Consider the following 18,408-nt stretch of genomic DNA (forward strand, 5'->3'; position numbering starts at 1 on the left):
CCAACAGATCCACAGATGATGCAATCTCTATTGCACTCCACACCACCCTTTCTCACCTGTACAAAAGGAACACCTATGTGAGAATGCTATTCATTGACTACAGCTCAGCGTTCCAACACCATAGTGCCCTCAAAGCTCATCACTAAGCTAAGGACCCTGGGACTAAACACCTCCCTCTGCAACTGGATCCTGAACTTCCTGACGGCCCCCCCAGGTGGTAAGGGTAGGTAGCAAGATATCCGCCACACTGATTCTCAACACAGGGGCCCCTCAGGGGTGCGTGCTCAGGCCCCTCCTGTACTCCCTGTTCACTCATGACTGCACGGCCAGGCACGACTCCAACACCATCATTAAGTTTGCCGATGACACAACAGTGGTAGGCCTGATCATAGACAAGACAGCCTATAGGGAGGAGATCAGAGACCTGGCCGTGTGGTGCCAGGACAACAACCTCTCCCTCAACATGATCAAGACAGAGGAGATGATTGTGGACTACAGGAAAAAGAGGCCTGAGCACACCCCCATTCTCATCGACGGGGCTGCAGTGGAGCAGGTTGAGAGCTTCAAGTTCCTTGGTGTCCACATCACCAACAAACTAACATGGTCCAAGCACACCAAGACAGTCGTGAAGAGGGCACGGCAAAACCTATTCCCCCTCAGGAGACTGAAAAGATTTGGCATGGGTCCTCAGATCCTCAAAAGGTTCTACAGCTTCACCCTCGAGAGCATCGTGACTGGCTGCATTCACTGCCTGGTATGGCAACTGCTCGGCCTCTGACCTCAAGGCACTTCAGAGGGTAGTGCGAACGGCCCAGTACATCACTGGGACCAAGCTTCCTGCCATTCATGACCTCTATACCAGGCGGTGTCAGAGGAAGGCTGTAAAAATTGTCAAAGACTCCAGCCACCCTAGTCATGGACTGTTCTCTCTGCTACCGCACAACAAGCGGTACCGGAGTGCCAAGTCTAGGTCCAAGAGGGTTCTAAACAGCTTCTACCCCCAAGCCATAAGACTCCTGAACACCTAATCAAATGGCTACCCAGACTATTTGCATTGCTCCCCCCTCTTTTACACACTGTTACTCTCTGTTGTTATCATCTATGCATAGTAACTTTAATAACTCTACCTACATCTACATATTACCTCAACTAACCGGTACCCCCGCACATGTACTCTGTACCGGTACCCCCGCACATGGACTCTGTTACCGGTTACCCCCGCACATGGACTCTGTACCGGTACCCCCGCACATGGACTCTGTACCGGTACCCCCGCACATGGACTCTGTACCGGTACCACCCTGTATATAGTCTCGCAATTGCTATTTTACTGCTGCTCTTTAATTACTTGTTACTTTTATTTCTTATTCATATTTTTTTTAAACTGCATTGTTGGTTAGGGGCTCGTAAGTAAGCATTTCACTGTAAGGTCTACATCTGTTGTATTCGGCACATGTGACAATTATTATTTATTTTTTTGATATCGATGGGTTTCTAAGACAGTCATCCTCATAGATTGCTGTATTGAACATGCGTGTAGATTAAACACACTGTAAATCAGTGGAATAGTTGTCTGAGAACGAACCATTTAATTGGCCGTGTCTCCAGAGGGTGGCGAACCTGTGTATCAATGACAACTGCCACTATGATAGACACGATTGGTTCACTGGACTACAATGTATTTCAATGACACGTCATCATGAGAATTCTACAGTAAGTCAAATGGAATGCAAAAAAAGTAACTGCCTCATAATCCGTATCTTAGTTTAAGAATAACGAGTCACTGGTACAGTATGTGTAATATAATTATATTATTACTACAGGAGTCTCTCTGGATAAGAGCGTCTGCTAAATCATTCAAATGTCAATGTAATGACTGAGGACGAATAGTGGAGGGCACTAAGGGAGAAAGTCAGGGGCAACATAACATTGGACCATCATAACAGAACTATCAGAAAAATGTTGACCAGTGGAAAACCCGGCTGGGTTGCCAAGTCTCGTAAATCGGGCCGGAGACGGGCCAATGTCAGAGGCTGAACTCTGAATCCCACTGTCCTGTCTGGGCGTGGAATAACATTACTCACTTACACAGGGAGGTAGAGGTCACCCATGTTCTGCTCCCTGTTGTCTGGGCAACACTTTCCTGTTCTGGTTCTCTTGCTTATGGAAGAAAAGGGGAGTGTTTGTGTGTGTGAGAGCAGCAGAGTTTTTTCCTGTTTCATGGTGGGTAGTGGAGTGAGATAATCAGCTGAAGAGAAATCTGGCTCTGAGGCTTTATTAATGTGAAGGCTGGCTCCAGTACAGTGCCTCCAAACTTTAGATATCATTTGTAGAAACTGGAGTAGGTTGGTCGTGACCTATGGATAAATAAAGTCTAAATATGAATGTTTCATACGTTGATATCTGCCAGGTTTTGTACTGTACCACAGCGCCAAGAGATAGATGTTCCAAGAAATGAAAAGCTTTGAAATACAAGTTGAAGCTGCTTTTAAGTTTAAGCCTGCATGCTTGGCACTAAAGGGCCCGAGTGTTTTGCCTTTAAGCCCTAGACCTCTCATTCCAAAACTCCCCTGCGCTTTACAAGTCCGTCATCGTTCACAGCTAAGTCTTTTTCGTCATCTGAAGATAAGGATGTATCATGGTCCACACATACTAACACAGTCGTGAAGAAGACACAACGTCTCTTCCCCCTCAGGAGGCTGAAAAGGTTATACAGCTGCACCATTGAGAGCATCTTGACTGGCTGCATCACCGCTTCGTTTAATAGTTAGCCAACTAGCTACCCGGACTATCTGCATTGACCTTCTTTGCATTAACCTTCTTCACTCATCACATACGCTGCTGTTACTGTTTATTATCTGTCACTTTATTCCTACTTGTATATACTGTATGTACATATCTCAATTACCTCGTACCCCTGCACATCGACTGAGTACTGGTACCCTGTGTATATAGCCAAGTTGTCGTTACTCATTATGTATTTATTATTACATGTTTTCTTTTTCTTTTAATTCTCTATTTTCTTTCTCTCTGCATTGTTGGGAAGGGCCCGTAAGCATTTCACTATTAGTCTACACCTGTTTTTTACGAAGCATGTGACGAATAACATTTTATTTCATTTGATTATTTGACATTTAAATCCCTCAATGGCTATTTCTTCTGTGAAAACCATTCCCAGTCCATCTGGTATTTCTCCATCCCACCAGTACAGGCCTAAGCCTCCTGGTCGGTGTAATCCCCTCCCATTCCAATCAATCTAACCAGACTCATACAGCATACTTTGAGAGCTAGACATGTTAGTCAACGTTTCAGCATAGACAAGCGTTATATTGGGGATAGACCACAAAACGTCTCAGAGTAGAAAAAGTGATAAGAACAGAGACATTATACTGGTAAAATAAAAGCTATGCATCCAAGCCTCTTTAGTCATAAGAGTCCCATCTAGTCAACATATTTAGGAGACCTCGTGAGCTGTCCTAACCAGTTAAGAGTTACCAGCAGGTGCCTTGATCATAGAAAAAGGCAGCCAGTCAGTGGTTCCTGTGCGACATACAATTGCCACATACAAGAGTTGAAAGAATGTTTTGATATTTCTATATGATTAATCCATAAATAATCTAGACCTACATGGAACAGTATTTTTGCTTTTTACAATTATTTCACGAGGCCTATTTCACATGATATGCCTCAATACTTATAACCACTCCTTCCTTCCTTGTTCGTCCATCATAGGTTGATGATGACCCTAACACGATTCATTAGGATTAGTCTGGGGTACGGTGAGTGCGCAGATGGCTGATGAGACCAATCTGAGCCCAGAAACATGCTTTGGCACACTGGACATGATATCTTGGTAAAAGTCTCCTGAGGGACGGCTCCACTAATACTGGTCTTTCGCTGTTGTCTCTTCACCATTGCATTTTTGGTCCTGCTTACTTCAGAGGTTGTAGCGCCATCCCGGATTCGATTCCGCCAGATGGGACGATCCTGAGCAAGGCTTTCTCATGACTTTAGATCAATGTTAAAGCTCAAGTGATGCCTTCAGGGTGTCTATAAATCGTTTCTTTGGCCCACCTTGTGCTCACTTCCCATTCTTCAGCTCTATGAAGAAGATCTGCTTATAGAGATGTGTAGCAGGCATCCTGGTCACATGGCCCACCCATCTGAGCTGAGCTTTCAGAAGCAGTGTGGGAATGCTCATCATGTCGGCACGGCTGAGGACTTCAGTGTCTGGGATTCTGTCTGCAGCTTGATCCTCAGGAGCATCCTGAAAAAGTTCAGGTGAAAGTTATTTAATTTTCTGGCATGGCGTCGGTAGACTGTCCAGGTTTTGCARCAAAAAGTAAGGGCTGGTAATATGACTGCCTGGTAAACCTTCAGTTTTTAGCCAGTTTGATGCCTTTTCTATCCCACACCGAATCTTGCAGATGGCCAAAGACTGCACTATCCTTGGTGATACTGATGTTTKTTTCTTCGTCTATGTGAACTCGCACGGGACATTGTGCTACCAAGGTAAGTGAATTTGTCCACAGCTGACAGTTTCTGACCTTTCACAGAGATGGTTTGGTCCACGTAAGGATTACTGGGGGCAGGTTGGTACATAAGTTCAGTCTTCTTTGTACTGATTGTGAGGCTGAAGTTGTCACAGACAGGCTGAAAAGTTGTTCATGAGGGTCTACAGGTCAGCAAGCAAGCCAGCAGCTAATGCGCAGTCATCTGCAAACGAGGTTGCGGACAGTCACCTCCTCCACCTTTGTTATGTAATGTAACCTCCTCAGGCTGAAAAGCCCCCCATCAAAGCTGTAGATGAAACAGATTCCAGTGTGGTCACTTGGGGAGGCATCTTGCAGCATGGTGGAGAACATCATGCTAAACAAGGTTGGTGCTAGAACACTGCCTTGCTTCACTCCGTTTATGACTGGAAACTGCACAAAGTACTCTTGGTGATCTTGCACACTAGCCATCATGGAACTGATGCACCATTGTGATACATTTTTCTGGGCCGTCGCGCCTTGTGGTGTCAAAAGCCTTTGTCAGGTTGAAAAAAGTGAGGTACAGGTCAGAGTTTGGCATTTTTCTTGGAGTTGGCGAGCTGTAAACATCATGTTAGTTGTTCCACAGTTCTGTCTGAAGCCACACTGGCTCTCGGGCAGCAGGTCTTGGTCTAGGTGTTCTTTTAGACGGTGCAGGAGGATTCTAGCTAAGATTTTTCCAGCAATTGACAGCAAGGATATACCTCTGTGATTGTAACAGGCTTGGTGATTGCCTTTCCTCTTGTAGAGGTGGTTAGACCTTGTCTCCTGAGGGACAGCTTCTTGTCTCCACAATGACTGGAAGAGGTCGGTTAGCTTCTCAACCAAACGAGGCCCTCCCACCTTGTAGGTTTCAGCTGGTATGGTGTCAGCTCCTGGAGMTTTTCCTGATGAGAGGAGGCTGATACTTTTTTTGTTTCCTCCAGGGTGGGTAGGTCTGCAAGAGACAAGTTCATTTCAACTTGCGGCAGCCTGTTGATTGCTTCTTCATTTATTGAGGGCTGAGTTGAATTGTTCGGCCCATCTGGAAACGATGTTGTCTTTCTCTGAGCAATGTAGTTCCATCCGCAATCAGAAAAGTTGAGGTTCTTGAGGGTTGTGGGCCATAGACTGATTTGAGTGAATCGTAGTGTTGTATTGTTGCGGTCAGCATACGATTGAATCTCCTCTGCTTTCTTACTGAGCCAAGCATCCTGCATTGCTCTAAGCTTGAACTGGACACTGGACTGTTTTGAGCTCTGTAGAATGCAGCAGATTTCTGAGAGCTGTCCAATCTGCCTCAGCAACTTTAGATTTAAGGACTAAAGATGCTTTTTAAGGACTCCAAACGGTGGTCTAGGGCTTCAACAAATTACTGCCGGATGTTCTCCTCTTTCACCGAGAGATGTTGAGTCGCTTTGCCTTGTTGACGTCTGATCCGGATGTTGAGCTCGGAGATGAGTCGGTGATCTATCCAGCATTCTGCATTGCACATGGCCTTTTTCGCCCTTGACATCATGTCTGTCTCTCCTCCTGACAATGTCAATCAAGTGCCAGTGTTTGGACCTTGCATCCATGTTGTTTTTTTGCAGTTGAAAGATTGTTTATGATGGTGACCTGMTTTTTGCCTGTAAATGGTGCTTCAGAAGGTGTAACTGGCTCCAAMTTCTGCAACCTGTCCCGTGTCAGCTAGCCGTGTCTCACTTAGGGTGGCAATGTACATTTGGCATGTTCTCTGCCAACAAGAGCGTACSTCTCTCAGGTCTGTTTGGTCCAGCAATGTCCATTAGTGTGCGGACATTCCAAGCACCAATATTAAGTGGTGTCACTTATTTTCTTTGTTCGACTGCTGAGGTGGGATCCCTTTCAGCTGTGGTTAGCTGGCCAGGGTAAAGTGAAGCAGACAATGTTWAGGACACCTTTTATAGCCCCTTTCTAATACTGGGGAGGTGAGCAGTGTGWACCTGAATAGTACTGCTCAGACTGCTGCCGAGTTCCACTGCTGCTTCAGGCCAGTGAAAAGCGACCCAATATCCTGAGCCGCCTGTGTGCGAGTCCATGGCTACAGCTTCGTCAATCGCAGAAAGCCACAGGACTTTGGGTGATGGCTTCATGACTTGCGCTTTGAAGTGAAGGAGAGTTATGCAGCTTCAACCTTACACTCTCGTCCAGGGTCCCCTGTATCCAGTGGCAAGACACCGTCAAGATGGCTGTAGATAATTCTGGATGCAGTGGATGGTCTAGAGGAGACCTTCTGATGGCATTTCCTCCACCAAGAGTTCCACAGACCCAAACTCAGATATTGAGTTTCCCAGGTTAGTTAACCGCCGCCAGGTTTTCGGTGTTGGGAGCTGCTGGCAGTACTGACACACCAAGGGGGGAAAGGGAAAGCACCTGGTGTGCGCCTACGGTAGCAACTACTGTTCCCAGCAAAGACTGGTTGAACACCCAGCTGACCAGACAATAAAGAGCACACGTAACCACTAGGCTAATAAATACATTTTATAATTTGATTATAGATATCATGTTATTTCAAGTTTGGAGCACAATATCACATTGTTAAAATGCCATAAATTGGGCATCTAGGGCTTAACTATTTTTTACATTTTATTTAACCTTTATTTTTAAGAACAAATTCTTATTTACAATGACGGCCTACCCCGGCCAAACAGGGCGACACTGGGCCAATTGTGCCCAGTGCTGCTGTACCTCTGACATACACTTTTATGAGTTAATTTTATTCTTAGCTCAGAGTTTGTCTGTGTAGTGTCTTAACATCATCATAAAAACCTACTCCGAGCTGGGAGTTTTTTCTTCTTAAAACTGGTTTTAACAGGATTCCTAGGACMTTTTCTGAGATACTTTKTGGATACGGGCCCTGATCTCTATTGTATGGTAATTCAGGAAAACACAGAAGATACTACTAACTAAATTGGAAATTATTCAATTATATTGATTAGGCAATGCATATCCAACAAATGTTTGGAGGCAYATTTCAGCAGACCATTTCACAATTTGGTATTTAGAGGACAAAAACATAGATACAACTAACAAACCACTCAGCTACAGTGTTTTGAAATCCTTTATAAACAATGACAGTTTGAATCCACAATGACATGCCAAACCACAGAAATATATCTTGCCCTCTGTATTGCAAGAAGGGAAATCAATGTTCTGGGACATGCCCACAAGGATTTTGATTGACAGGTCCTCTTGGATGTGGGTGTAACACATGGGGATGTGTGAAACCTACTCCTCAGCCTGARGTGTCGCTAGTTGCGCCACCGAATTACTAGCTTTTTGCATGGTGGCGATTGGCAAGACGCTTCAGGAGGGGGGTCATGTGTGCAAGCAAGGCAGAGGTCATGGGTTCAAACCTGGTAGGGGGAAGTGGTACTCGCTAAGCAAGCAGCGTGACATTCTTTACATGGGTATGTAAGCTAGTGAGAGAGAGAGATTCTAATTTCCTGTAATGCCTGTTCTGATCAAGTCTAGATAAAGTTCCAAAAAGTGTACCTTCAACTCTTGTGTATATACAATAATAACACAAGTAGGCCGATCAGCAATATAGGCTATCAGCAATATAGGCTATTAACAATATAGGCTATTAACACTATAGTGCATTCAGAAAGTATTCAGACCTCTGACTTTTTCCACATTTTGTTAAGTTACAGCCTTATTTTAAAATAGATTAAATTGTTTCCCCCCCTCATCAATCTACACACAATAGCCCATAACGACAAAGAAAAAACAGGTTCGTAGAATTTTCTGCACAATAMAAAATAAACTGAAATATTACATTTACACAAGTATTCAGACCCTTTACTTAGTACTTTGTTGACGCACCTTTGGCAACGATTACAGCCTYGAGTCTTCTTGAGTATGACAAGTTTCCCCCATTCTTCACTGAAGATCCTCTCAAGCTCTGTCAGGTTGGATGGGGAGCGTCGCTGCACAGATATTTTCAGGTCTCGCCAGAGATCTTAGATCGGATTCAAGCCTGGGCTCTGGCTGKGCCACTCAAGGACATTGTCCCGAAGCCACTCTTGCGTTGTCTTGGCTGTGTGCTTAGGGTTGTTGTCCTGTTGGAAGTTGATCCTTTGCCCCAGTCTAAGGTCCTGAATGCTCTGGAGCAGGTTTTCATCAAGGATCTTCTCTGTACTTTGCTCCGTTCATCTTTCCCTCGATCCTGACTAGTCTCCCAGTCCCTGCCACTGAAAATCATCCCCACAACATGATGCTGCCACCAGCATGCTTCACCGTAGGGATGGTGCCAGGTTTCCTTCAGATGTCACACTTGGCATTCAGGCCAAAGAGTTCAATCTTGGTTTCATCAGACCAAAGAATCKTGTTTCTCATGATCCTTTAGGTGCCTTTTGRCAGCTGTCATGTGCCTTTTACTGAGGAGTGGCTTCCACCTGATTGGTGGAATGCTGCAGAGATGGTTGTCCTTCTGGAAGGTTCTCCCATCTCCACAGAGGAACTCTGGAGCTCTGTCAGAGTGACCATCAAGTTTTTGATCACCTCCCTGACCAAGGCCCTTCTCCCCCAATTGCTCAGTTTGGCCTGGCGGACAGCTCTAGGAAGAGTCTTAGTGGTTCYAAACTTCTTCCATTTAAGAATGATGGAGGCCACTGTGTTCTTGGGGACCTTCAATGCTGCAGACATTTTTTGCTACCCTTCCCCAGATCTGTGCCTCGACACAATTCTGTCTTGGAGCTCTACGGAGAATTCCTTCGACCTTATGGCTTGGTTTTTGCTTTGACATGTACTGTCAACTGTGGGACCTTATAYATACAGGTGTGTGCCTTTCCAAATCATGTTCAACCAATTGAATTTACCACGGTTGGACTCCAATCAAGTTGTAGAACACATCTCATGGATGATCAATGGAAACAGGATGCACCTGAGCTCAATTTCGAGTCTCATAGCAAAGGGTCTGAATAGTTATGTAAATAAGGTATTTCTGTAAAAAAAATATATGTATAGATTTGCAAACATTTCTAAAAAACTTTTTTTTCACTTTGTCATTATGGGGTATTGTGTGTAGATTCATTTGGATTTTTTGTATTTAATAAATTTTATAATAAGGCTGTAACGTAACAAAATGTGGAAAAAGGGAAGGGGTCTGAATACTTTCCGAATGCACTGTAGGCTATCAGCAATATAGGCTATTAGCAATATAGGCTATTAGCAATATAGGCTATTAGCAATATAGGCTATTAACAATATAGGCTATTAGCAATATGTGCACTGTTCTGACAGTGTAGGATAAACCATAAAGAGGTTATCTAATATACCATCTGGTAATCTGATGTGTCTGGGACTTCCTTGTCCCCCTTCTCTCTAATCCAGCCTGTTAATGCTGAAGGGCTCTGTAGTTAGCACTTTGTAAAGCTGCTCGCCCCACTCTTCTCTGACCTAGCTAGATTTATTAGCCAATTTCTCCATAGGGCCCACCACGACCAACACCCACTGCATTGTTCTCTGTAGTAGTTCACTTCAAAATCAAAGTTTGTTAGATGTTTTGACATCTAGGGGGACTAATGTCGAGATGAGTTGTATTTTCTAGTCATTGGGTTGATATGCTGTATTTGGCTCTACATTGGTGTGTAGTGTGACTTGGACCCATCTCGACCACTTGAGGTCTGAAAACATCTTGACAAAATTAGACTTAGGAATGAATCACCACTTTMAATTCTGAAATGTGTTATATATGATTCAAATATAACAATCAAAGTTGCTCTAAAAAGTCTATTTTTTCCCCCTCAATGATGCTGCAGGTGGTAGACAGCATTTGAAAATGGAGATCGGACTGACAGCTTTTGTGGAATGTAACTCCACACATTGAGMGTGGGCAAATATCTACACTCACCACAATATGGCCGCTACTCACGTCCACATATTCAGTGGAGTGGGCCAAAGCCAGAATGACATGCTAAGCACTCCTTAACATTTCTTATGAAAATGACAAGTAATCTTAGGCCTATATCATCTTGAGTCTGGTATGCAACAACATTTCTCTACTTAATTTTCTCACGCTAGCCCTTGAGAGGCTCTTCTGTTGAGTTCTGATGAAGATCAGTGCCTAGTTTGTCATTGGGTACTCAGGGGTCTATGAAGAACTCATTACCGCTTGCTGCTGCTTTATCTTTCGAGACCCTTTTACGAGGCTACACCATTTTCTTATTTTCAAGCTGCTCCTCGTCTCACTCTGATTCAGGTGATTGTTCATGAAAACACTAGATTAATTAAACCATCTTTATCATCTGAAATTAGCTGCCCTCTTCAAAGGGAAGTGCTTTCAACTGACACAGTTTTATAGTGGGGAGACAGTGAAATATGTTAAGCATAATTTCCCACAAATGWATCAGAATCAGGCAAAGAAATATCTCAGAAAAAGTAATTAACCGGGTGATTTCCGAGACAATTTAATTTCACAGAGGAAGAGACACAGAAGAAGTTCATACCAACTGGCTTGTTGACACCYAGAAAGCCAGCATTTCCCAAGAGCTTGAAGACTTTGTGGGCAGGAAATATCCCCTCGGCCTCCCATTGGTCCACATAGGGGTTGATATCCTGGTCGATGATCTACAACACATGCAAAGACAGAGGGAAAGATGACAAACGCATAGACGTAGGTGTGGTACGAGCTACGTGGCCTGGATGTAGGTTGTCTGTGTGAGAATGGATATGTATTCCAATGGTGTGGTTGTGTGAGACTAACATTTAAAATTACATTTCATTCCAATCTAATGAATGTTAATATAAATAACTTACTTTCCCCCTGACAATTTACTTGGAAATTGACTCACCATTTTGACAGAAYCACATTAAGAACGGTCCATAGTTGTAAATAAACGGGAAGTTGTCAACTGTATTTTCAGCAGTCCTGTTCTGCCTCTACTTCAGTCTATGTAACCTATCACTGGCAGACTGCTAGACTAAGGTCTACATATCAATGAATACAAAAAGAACACAAAACATACTGAAAGAAAATCTCATACGRATGAATAAGAGGGGGATGCTATTGTGCGTGCTACTTCCACCTATCTATTACACTCACTGTCAACAAGCCTTTATTGCAGTTTCACAAGACTGCCGATAGAGATCGGCTTAGTGTATTACCATATAGCCTAGCTCCCCAAACCCAATCCAAAGTCTTGTCATTAAGAGAGAAACAATTATAATATAGTTTGAGACTAACAAGCCTGTTTGCATCTAACAATGTTAGCCAGAAATAACATCTAATTTCCCTATGGAGTCGCCATAATACTAASTGTACCAGTTACAGTATACCAGCTCCAGTACATGGACATACAGAGAYGCATGCAGGAATCTAGAAGCATGAAGATGAAGTGATTCGGATTTAGTGAAACATTAGATCCTCCATGTAAAGCTACAGTAATATATTATGGATTATGAAAATCTCTCTTAAATCCACCTGAGAGCATTCCCTTCATAGCAGGGCCACAGCCAATCTCCCCTGCGTCATGCTTGAAGACTGTTAGGGAGTGAAGGGATGAGGAGCGGAACACTCCCGTTCTGGAGATATGGGAGTGTCAAGAGACCATTGGTACGTCCCTAATTCCATATGTAGTGCACTACTTTTGAGCAGAGCCCAATACATTGTGTACACAAAACATTAAGAACACCTGCTCTTTCCATGACCAACTGACCAGGTGAATCTAGGTGAATGCTATGATTCCTTATTGATATCACTTGTTAAATCCACTTCAATCAGTATAGATGAAGGGGAGGAGACCAGTTAAAGAAGGATTTGTTTATCCTTGAGACATTTGAGACATGGATTGTGTGTGTGTGTGCCATTCAGAGGGTGAATGGGCAAGACAAAAGATTTAAATGCCTTTGAATGGGGTATGGTATTAGGTGCCAGGCACACCAGTTTGAGTGTCAAGAACTGCAATGCTGCTGGGTTATTCCACGCTCAACAGTTTCCTGTGTGATTCAAGAATGGTCCACCACCCAAAGGATATCCAGCAAACATGACACAACTGTGGGAAGCATARGAGTCAACATGGGCCAGCATCCCTGTGGAATGCTTTCGACACCTTGTAGAGTCCATGCCCCCAACGAACTGAGGCTGTTCTGAGGGAAGGTGTTCCTAGTGTGTGGTACACTCAGTGTATAGGGAACAGGGTGTCATTTGGGAAGCAGCCCTTGACTCATGATTTGTGCCTCCAATAGGTCTTCAGCTGGAACACTACTTAAAAAGACACTGTCAAGATCCCACATTTTCTCTGCGAACTCAACCACTTCTTAGGGGGAGATGATGCCTACATGTTTATATGCTAACCTCATTCGCAAAGATAAACAGCATGATGAGATGGATGGTGTTCTTTTTTGAAGGTGCATAGAGTACAGTAGAAGAGCCTAAACGTACAACTACTATCAGCTTTAAAGTGTTTAACATAGCCTATATGCATTTAAATCTACGATGCATAATTGGTTTCAACAAGCCACCTGAAATTGTTTGGCTAAGTCTACATCCTCATAAAAATKGACCTGTTTTTGGGCGGAAATGTTCAAAACAGTTAATACTGCCTATGTAAAATAGTTTGATTTTAGGCAACGACGTGTAATTCCTCCCAATTCCATTTGGGTAGTTAATGTAGAGACCCTTGACAAACCTGTCCATAAMTCTGCATTCAAGCGTTGCTGTGGAGCACAACAACTCTCCAATGGCAGGTAGAGAGAATTAAAAGCAATTAAAACCACCATAATTATGCAGTTAAGTGAGGAAAATGACTAATTTAGTGTAATGCAGCTTCCTTCAGTGCGTAAGCCACAGTCAGGGGCCACGAGTCACTGTTCATTATGGAGTTTGTTCTACAATCTTAAAATTCAGTCTTATTAAATATGACTGAGTTCATAACCAGAGTAAAGCACAAGTTCTGGCTTTCCCTGGGGGTTGGAAGGCATTTCAAGACAAATGAACAATTGCCAAGTGGAAAATGCCTCCCCAAAATGCCTGTCTTCATATTCCAAAAGATTGTGCAAGGAGGGATAGCAACATACACAGAACTGGCTCCACTACCAGCCAAGAATAACAAACAGACCTATAACCTAAGAGTACAGGACAGGTAGGACTATAACCTACGAGTAAAGGACAGCTAGGCCTACTGTATATCCTACGAGTACAGGACAGGTAGGCCTACTGTATAACCTACGAGTACAGGACAGGTAGACCTATAACCTACGAGTACAGGACAGGTAGGCCTATAACCTACGGGTTTCTTTCTGGGATTGTCCAGAACAATAACACTATACACACTACACTCACTCCAGGGGAAGGCATGAGAAATAAACCTGTGAGAAATAAAGCACAGTATAATCAAAATGACCAACAGACAGATATGAGCAGAGTGCGGGTCCCGCTCTTCCTCTGCAATAAATGCACAATTTGACAAAGTTCAAATCCTGAGGAAGTGAACAGGGAGGATCTGCTAGGTCTTAGAAAGGGAAATGTCCATGTATACTGGGACTATAAATCATACACAAAGGTTATTTTTGACTGGTAAAGTTGCATACCAGAACAATTTCACAACGCAGAGCTGTGAATTATAAGTTGGGGTCAAGAGCACTGTCAAGAACACTACTTTCCCCTGACATGGCTGTGTTTCACACCTAGCTGGGCACAGTGCAATAACATCACTTAAACATGTTTTCAGGGCAGTCATCATTTCATGACTGAGCCGTGGATTTGAAATTGAGTAATCTCAGAAGTTCTACTTTAAAATGGAACTTAGGTTAGAACAGGTTAGAATATTCTGATTGGATTTGCAATGTGATTATGAACTTCTGACCTTGTAGTAATTCAAGGATTGTTTTGTGTGCCACTACCAAGTTTACAATGCACGGAACCCTCAACTGTATTATTTTAATAAACTACAGGTCCTATATGTCCCACTGGTGAGTTGTATTAATATTGTTTCTCATTTCCTTTTAGATTTATATCCTTCCCATCTTCCGCATGTCCGTTAATTTTCAACCTCCCTGCATCCTTTGAGGTTTAAGTCACAATAGATAACAATTTTATTTCCATTTACGTCCCTGTCTTGATTTCCTTCTGTTTATGGGCTCTCTGTATTTTTAGCTCTTTGTCCCCGGTGACTGTCTAGGCTAGTGTTTTACGAAACCCTTTGGCCCGGCAGTCTAGTAACGACACCCGTAACATAACTCACGCAAAGTATAGTAGTGAAAAAGTAACAGTGAGAACGAAAAACCAGACAACTAAATTACCGTCAAACACTCATGGTTTATTTTTAAACACACGGTAAATGGGAGCCGGAAAAGGGGCTGAGCTGGACCCAAGGAAATAAATAATAAGCATTCAAAAACACCCCTAAGCTAGTGTACCTGCTTCAACAACAGCTAGCTAACTAACCAAAAATACAGTGGGTGGTCCSCCCAGTTCTAACTAGTGTATTTAGACAAAGTTTACCTACGGGTAGTGTATGCCCATTGGCAACTTGTCTTGGTACCCCCTTTCCCACCATCAAACAAACAGTCAAACACCATAACAAAACAATACTCACAGGATAACGGACAAAGTGACATGGAGTTGCAAAAACAAAAGAGAGATCTCTGCATACAAAGAGAGAGAGAGGGAGAGAGAGATTGAGACTAGAGGTCGACCGATTAATCGGAATGGCCGATTTCAAGTTTTCATAACAATGGGAAATCGGTAAAAAAAAATGTACACCTTTATTTAACTAGGCAAGTCAGTTAAGAACACATTCTTATTTTCAATGACGGCCTAGGTACGGTGGGTTAACTGCCTTGTTCAGGGGCAGAACGACAGATTTTTACCTTGTCAGCTCAGGGATTCAATCTTGCAACCTTACGGTTAACTAGTCCAACGCTCTAACCACCTGCCTCATGAGGAGCCCGCCTGTTACGCGAATGCAGTAAGAAGCCAAGGTAAGTTGCTAACTAGCATTAAACTTATCTTATAAAAAACAATCAATCAATCATAATAACTAGTTATAACTACACATGGTTGATGATATTACTAGTTTATATAGCGTGTCCTGCATTGCATATAATCGATGCAGTGCGCATTCGCGAAAAAGGACTGTCGTTGCTCMAACGTGTACCTAACCATAAACATCAATGCCTTTCTTAAAATCAATACACAGAAGTATATATTTTTAAACCTGCATATTTAGCTAAAAGAAATCCAGGTTAGCAGGCAATATTAACCAGGTGAAATTGTGTCACTTCTCTTGCGATCATTGCACGCAGAGTCAGAGTATATGAAACAGTTTGGGCCGCCTGGCTCATTGCGAACTTATTGCCAGAATCTTACGTAATTATGACATAACATTGAAGGTTGTGCAATGTAACAGGAATATTTAGACTTATGGATGCCACCCGTTAGATAAAATACGGAACGGTTCCGTATTTCACTGAAAGAATAAACGTTTTGTTTGCGAGATGATAGTTTCCGGATTCGACCATATTAATGACCTAAGGCTCGTATTTCTGTGTGTTATTATGTTATAATTAAGTCTATGATTTGATAGAGCAGTCTGACTGAGCGATGGTAGGCACCAGCAGGCTCGTAAGCATTGATTCAAACAGCACTTTCGCAATGCTTGAAGAATTGAGCTGTTTATGACTTCAAGCCTATCAACTCCCAAGATTAGGCTGGAGTAACTGATGTGAAATGGCTAGTTAGTTAGCGGGGTGCGCGCTAATAGCGTTTCAAACGTCACTCGCTCTGAGAATTGGAGTAGTTGTTCCCCTTGCTCTGCATGGGTAACACTGCTTCGAGGGTGGCTGTTGTCGATGTGTTCCTGGTTCGAGCCCAGGTAGCGGCGAGGAGAGGGATGGAAGCTATACTGTTACACTGGCAATACTAAAGTGCCTGTAAGAACATCCAATAGTCAAAGGTATATGAAATACAAATCGTATAGAGAGAAATAGTCCTATAATAACAACAACCTAAAACCTCTTACCTGGGAATATTGAAGACTCATGTTAAAAGGAACCACCAGCTTTCATATGTTCTCATGTTCTGAGCAAGGAACTTAAACGTTAGCTTTCTTACATGGCACATATTGCACTTTTACTTTCTTCTACAACACTTTGTTTTTGCATTATTTAAACCAAATTGAAAATGTTTCATTATTTATTTAAGGCTAAATTGATTTTGTTGATGTATTATATTAAGTTAAAATAAGTGTTCATTCAGTATTGTTGTAATTTTCATTATTACAAATAAATAAATAAAATAAGAATCGGCCGATTAATCGGTATCGGCTTTTTTTGGCCCTCCAATATCGGTATGGGGTTGAAAAATCATAATCGGTCGACCTCTAATTGAGACACAGAGAGATCGAGCTCCAGAAAAAACAACTGAATGGGTTTTTAAACCAAGGGAAAGGAGATGTGATTGGGTAATGGAAACAGGAGGAGGTGTGTCTTCTGATTGATGACTGATTGTGGAATGATGATTGCGGGGATTGCGACCACAGTATTTACAAAACATACCAAAAATCATCATATTTACACACGAGACAAAGCATCTGCTACTACATTTTCAGAACCCTTTTTGTGGCGGATCTCCAAATTATAATTCTGCACAATAATTTACTTAAAAATCATACAATGTGATTTTCTGGACTTTTGTTTTAGATTCCGTCTCTCACAGTTGAAGTGTACCTATGATAAAAATGACAGACCTCTACATGCTTTGTAAGTAGGAAAACCTGCAAAATCGGCAGTGTATCAAATACTTGTTCTCCCCACTGTATATATATATATATATATATATATTAAGGAGGGTAGAAGAAAGAGGTAGGTGTCACCCCCCACTTATTCCCCCCTTTATCCCTCCCCCACTTCTCCCCCCCCTAATCCCTTCCCCTTATTCCCTCCCGACTGCTCGGGTGGCGGTGCCAGCACCTGCTGCCCAAAGGTGGATTAAAATATTACAATTGAGGAGGCGTTAAAAGTACAAATTCACAGCGCCGAATGGTCCAAGTAGAGAGGAAGGCTGCCAGATTTGATCAAATGTTGATAATTTATTGTTCAGAATATATCTAATTCTTTCTAAGTGTACAGTGTTTGCCAATTCGCTGAACCATAATTTGGTAGTGGGCGCTTCCCTCTTTTTCCAAAACAACAAGATTTGTTTTTTTGCCGAAATGAGACTGTAAGAGATGAGTTGTTTTTGAGGGTTGGTTAATCCGTTTAGGGAATCAGGACACTCCCAGGATTATTAGAAGCGGGTCTGGGTCAATTGAAGTCTCCAGAACTTCAGAGAGGATCCTAAAAATGCCACACCAGTAACCATACAAGCTAGAGCATAGGGCAAAGCAGTGGAGTAGTGTACCCTGTGCAGCCTGACATTTATCAACATAGGGGATGTATCAGGAAATATCCTATGCAGTTGGTTTTGGAATAGTGTAATCGTGTAATACCTTGAATTGTATGAGACGATGTCTGGAGTTAATGGAGCAGGTGTGGATATACTCCAAGCTATCTTCCCAGTCTGCCACCGAAATGTCAGTCCCTAGTTCTTCCTCCCATTTTGCCTTAATGGCATCTGTAGAAGGTGTGCTAACAGTTGAAAAGCATCATATAAACGAGATATCAGTTTTTCTGAGGTGGGGGATGTCTTATGCATCCGTCAAACATGGAAGGCTTAGCGTTCCCAATGTTGGGAGGTGTTTTCTAACATAGTCTCTGATTTGTAGGTATCTGAAAAAGTTACTTCTAGGAAGATTATAAGTTTCCCTCAGCAACTCAAAGGAAGCAAAGGTCCCTTCTATATATAAATCCCCTATGGTACTTATCCCCACCTCTCCCATTGCTCCAAACGTGTTTATCAAGGTTAGAGGGGGCAAAGGAGGGGTTCCTGGCAACA

General features: G+C 42.7%; 1 protein-coding gene across 1 annotated transcript in view; it reads right to left on the minus strand.

Annotated features, from left to right (window-relative positions):
• Positions 1–18,408, minus strand: part of LOC111955775 (probable acyl-CoA dehydrogenase 6) — a gene marked incomplete at its 5' end in the record, with an annotated part of 53,293 nt that overhangs the window by 23,001 nt on the left and 11,884 nt on the right. The window contains 1 exon segment of the mRNA XM_023976088.2: positions 10,982–11,102. Coding sequence (XP_023831856.2) covers positions 10,982–11,102 — 121 coding nt within the window.

The sequence above is a fragment of the Salvelinus sp. IW2-2015 genome, linkage group LG31, assembly GCF_002910315.2.
Source record: "Salvelinus sp. IW2-2015 linkage group LG31, ASM291031v2, whole genome shotgun sequence".
NCBI lineage: Eukaryota > Metazoa > Chordata > Actinopteri > Salmoniformes > Salmonidae > Salvelinus > Salvelinus sp. IW2-2015.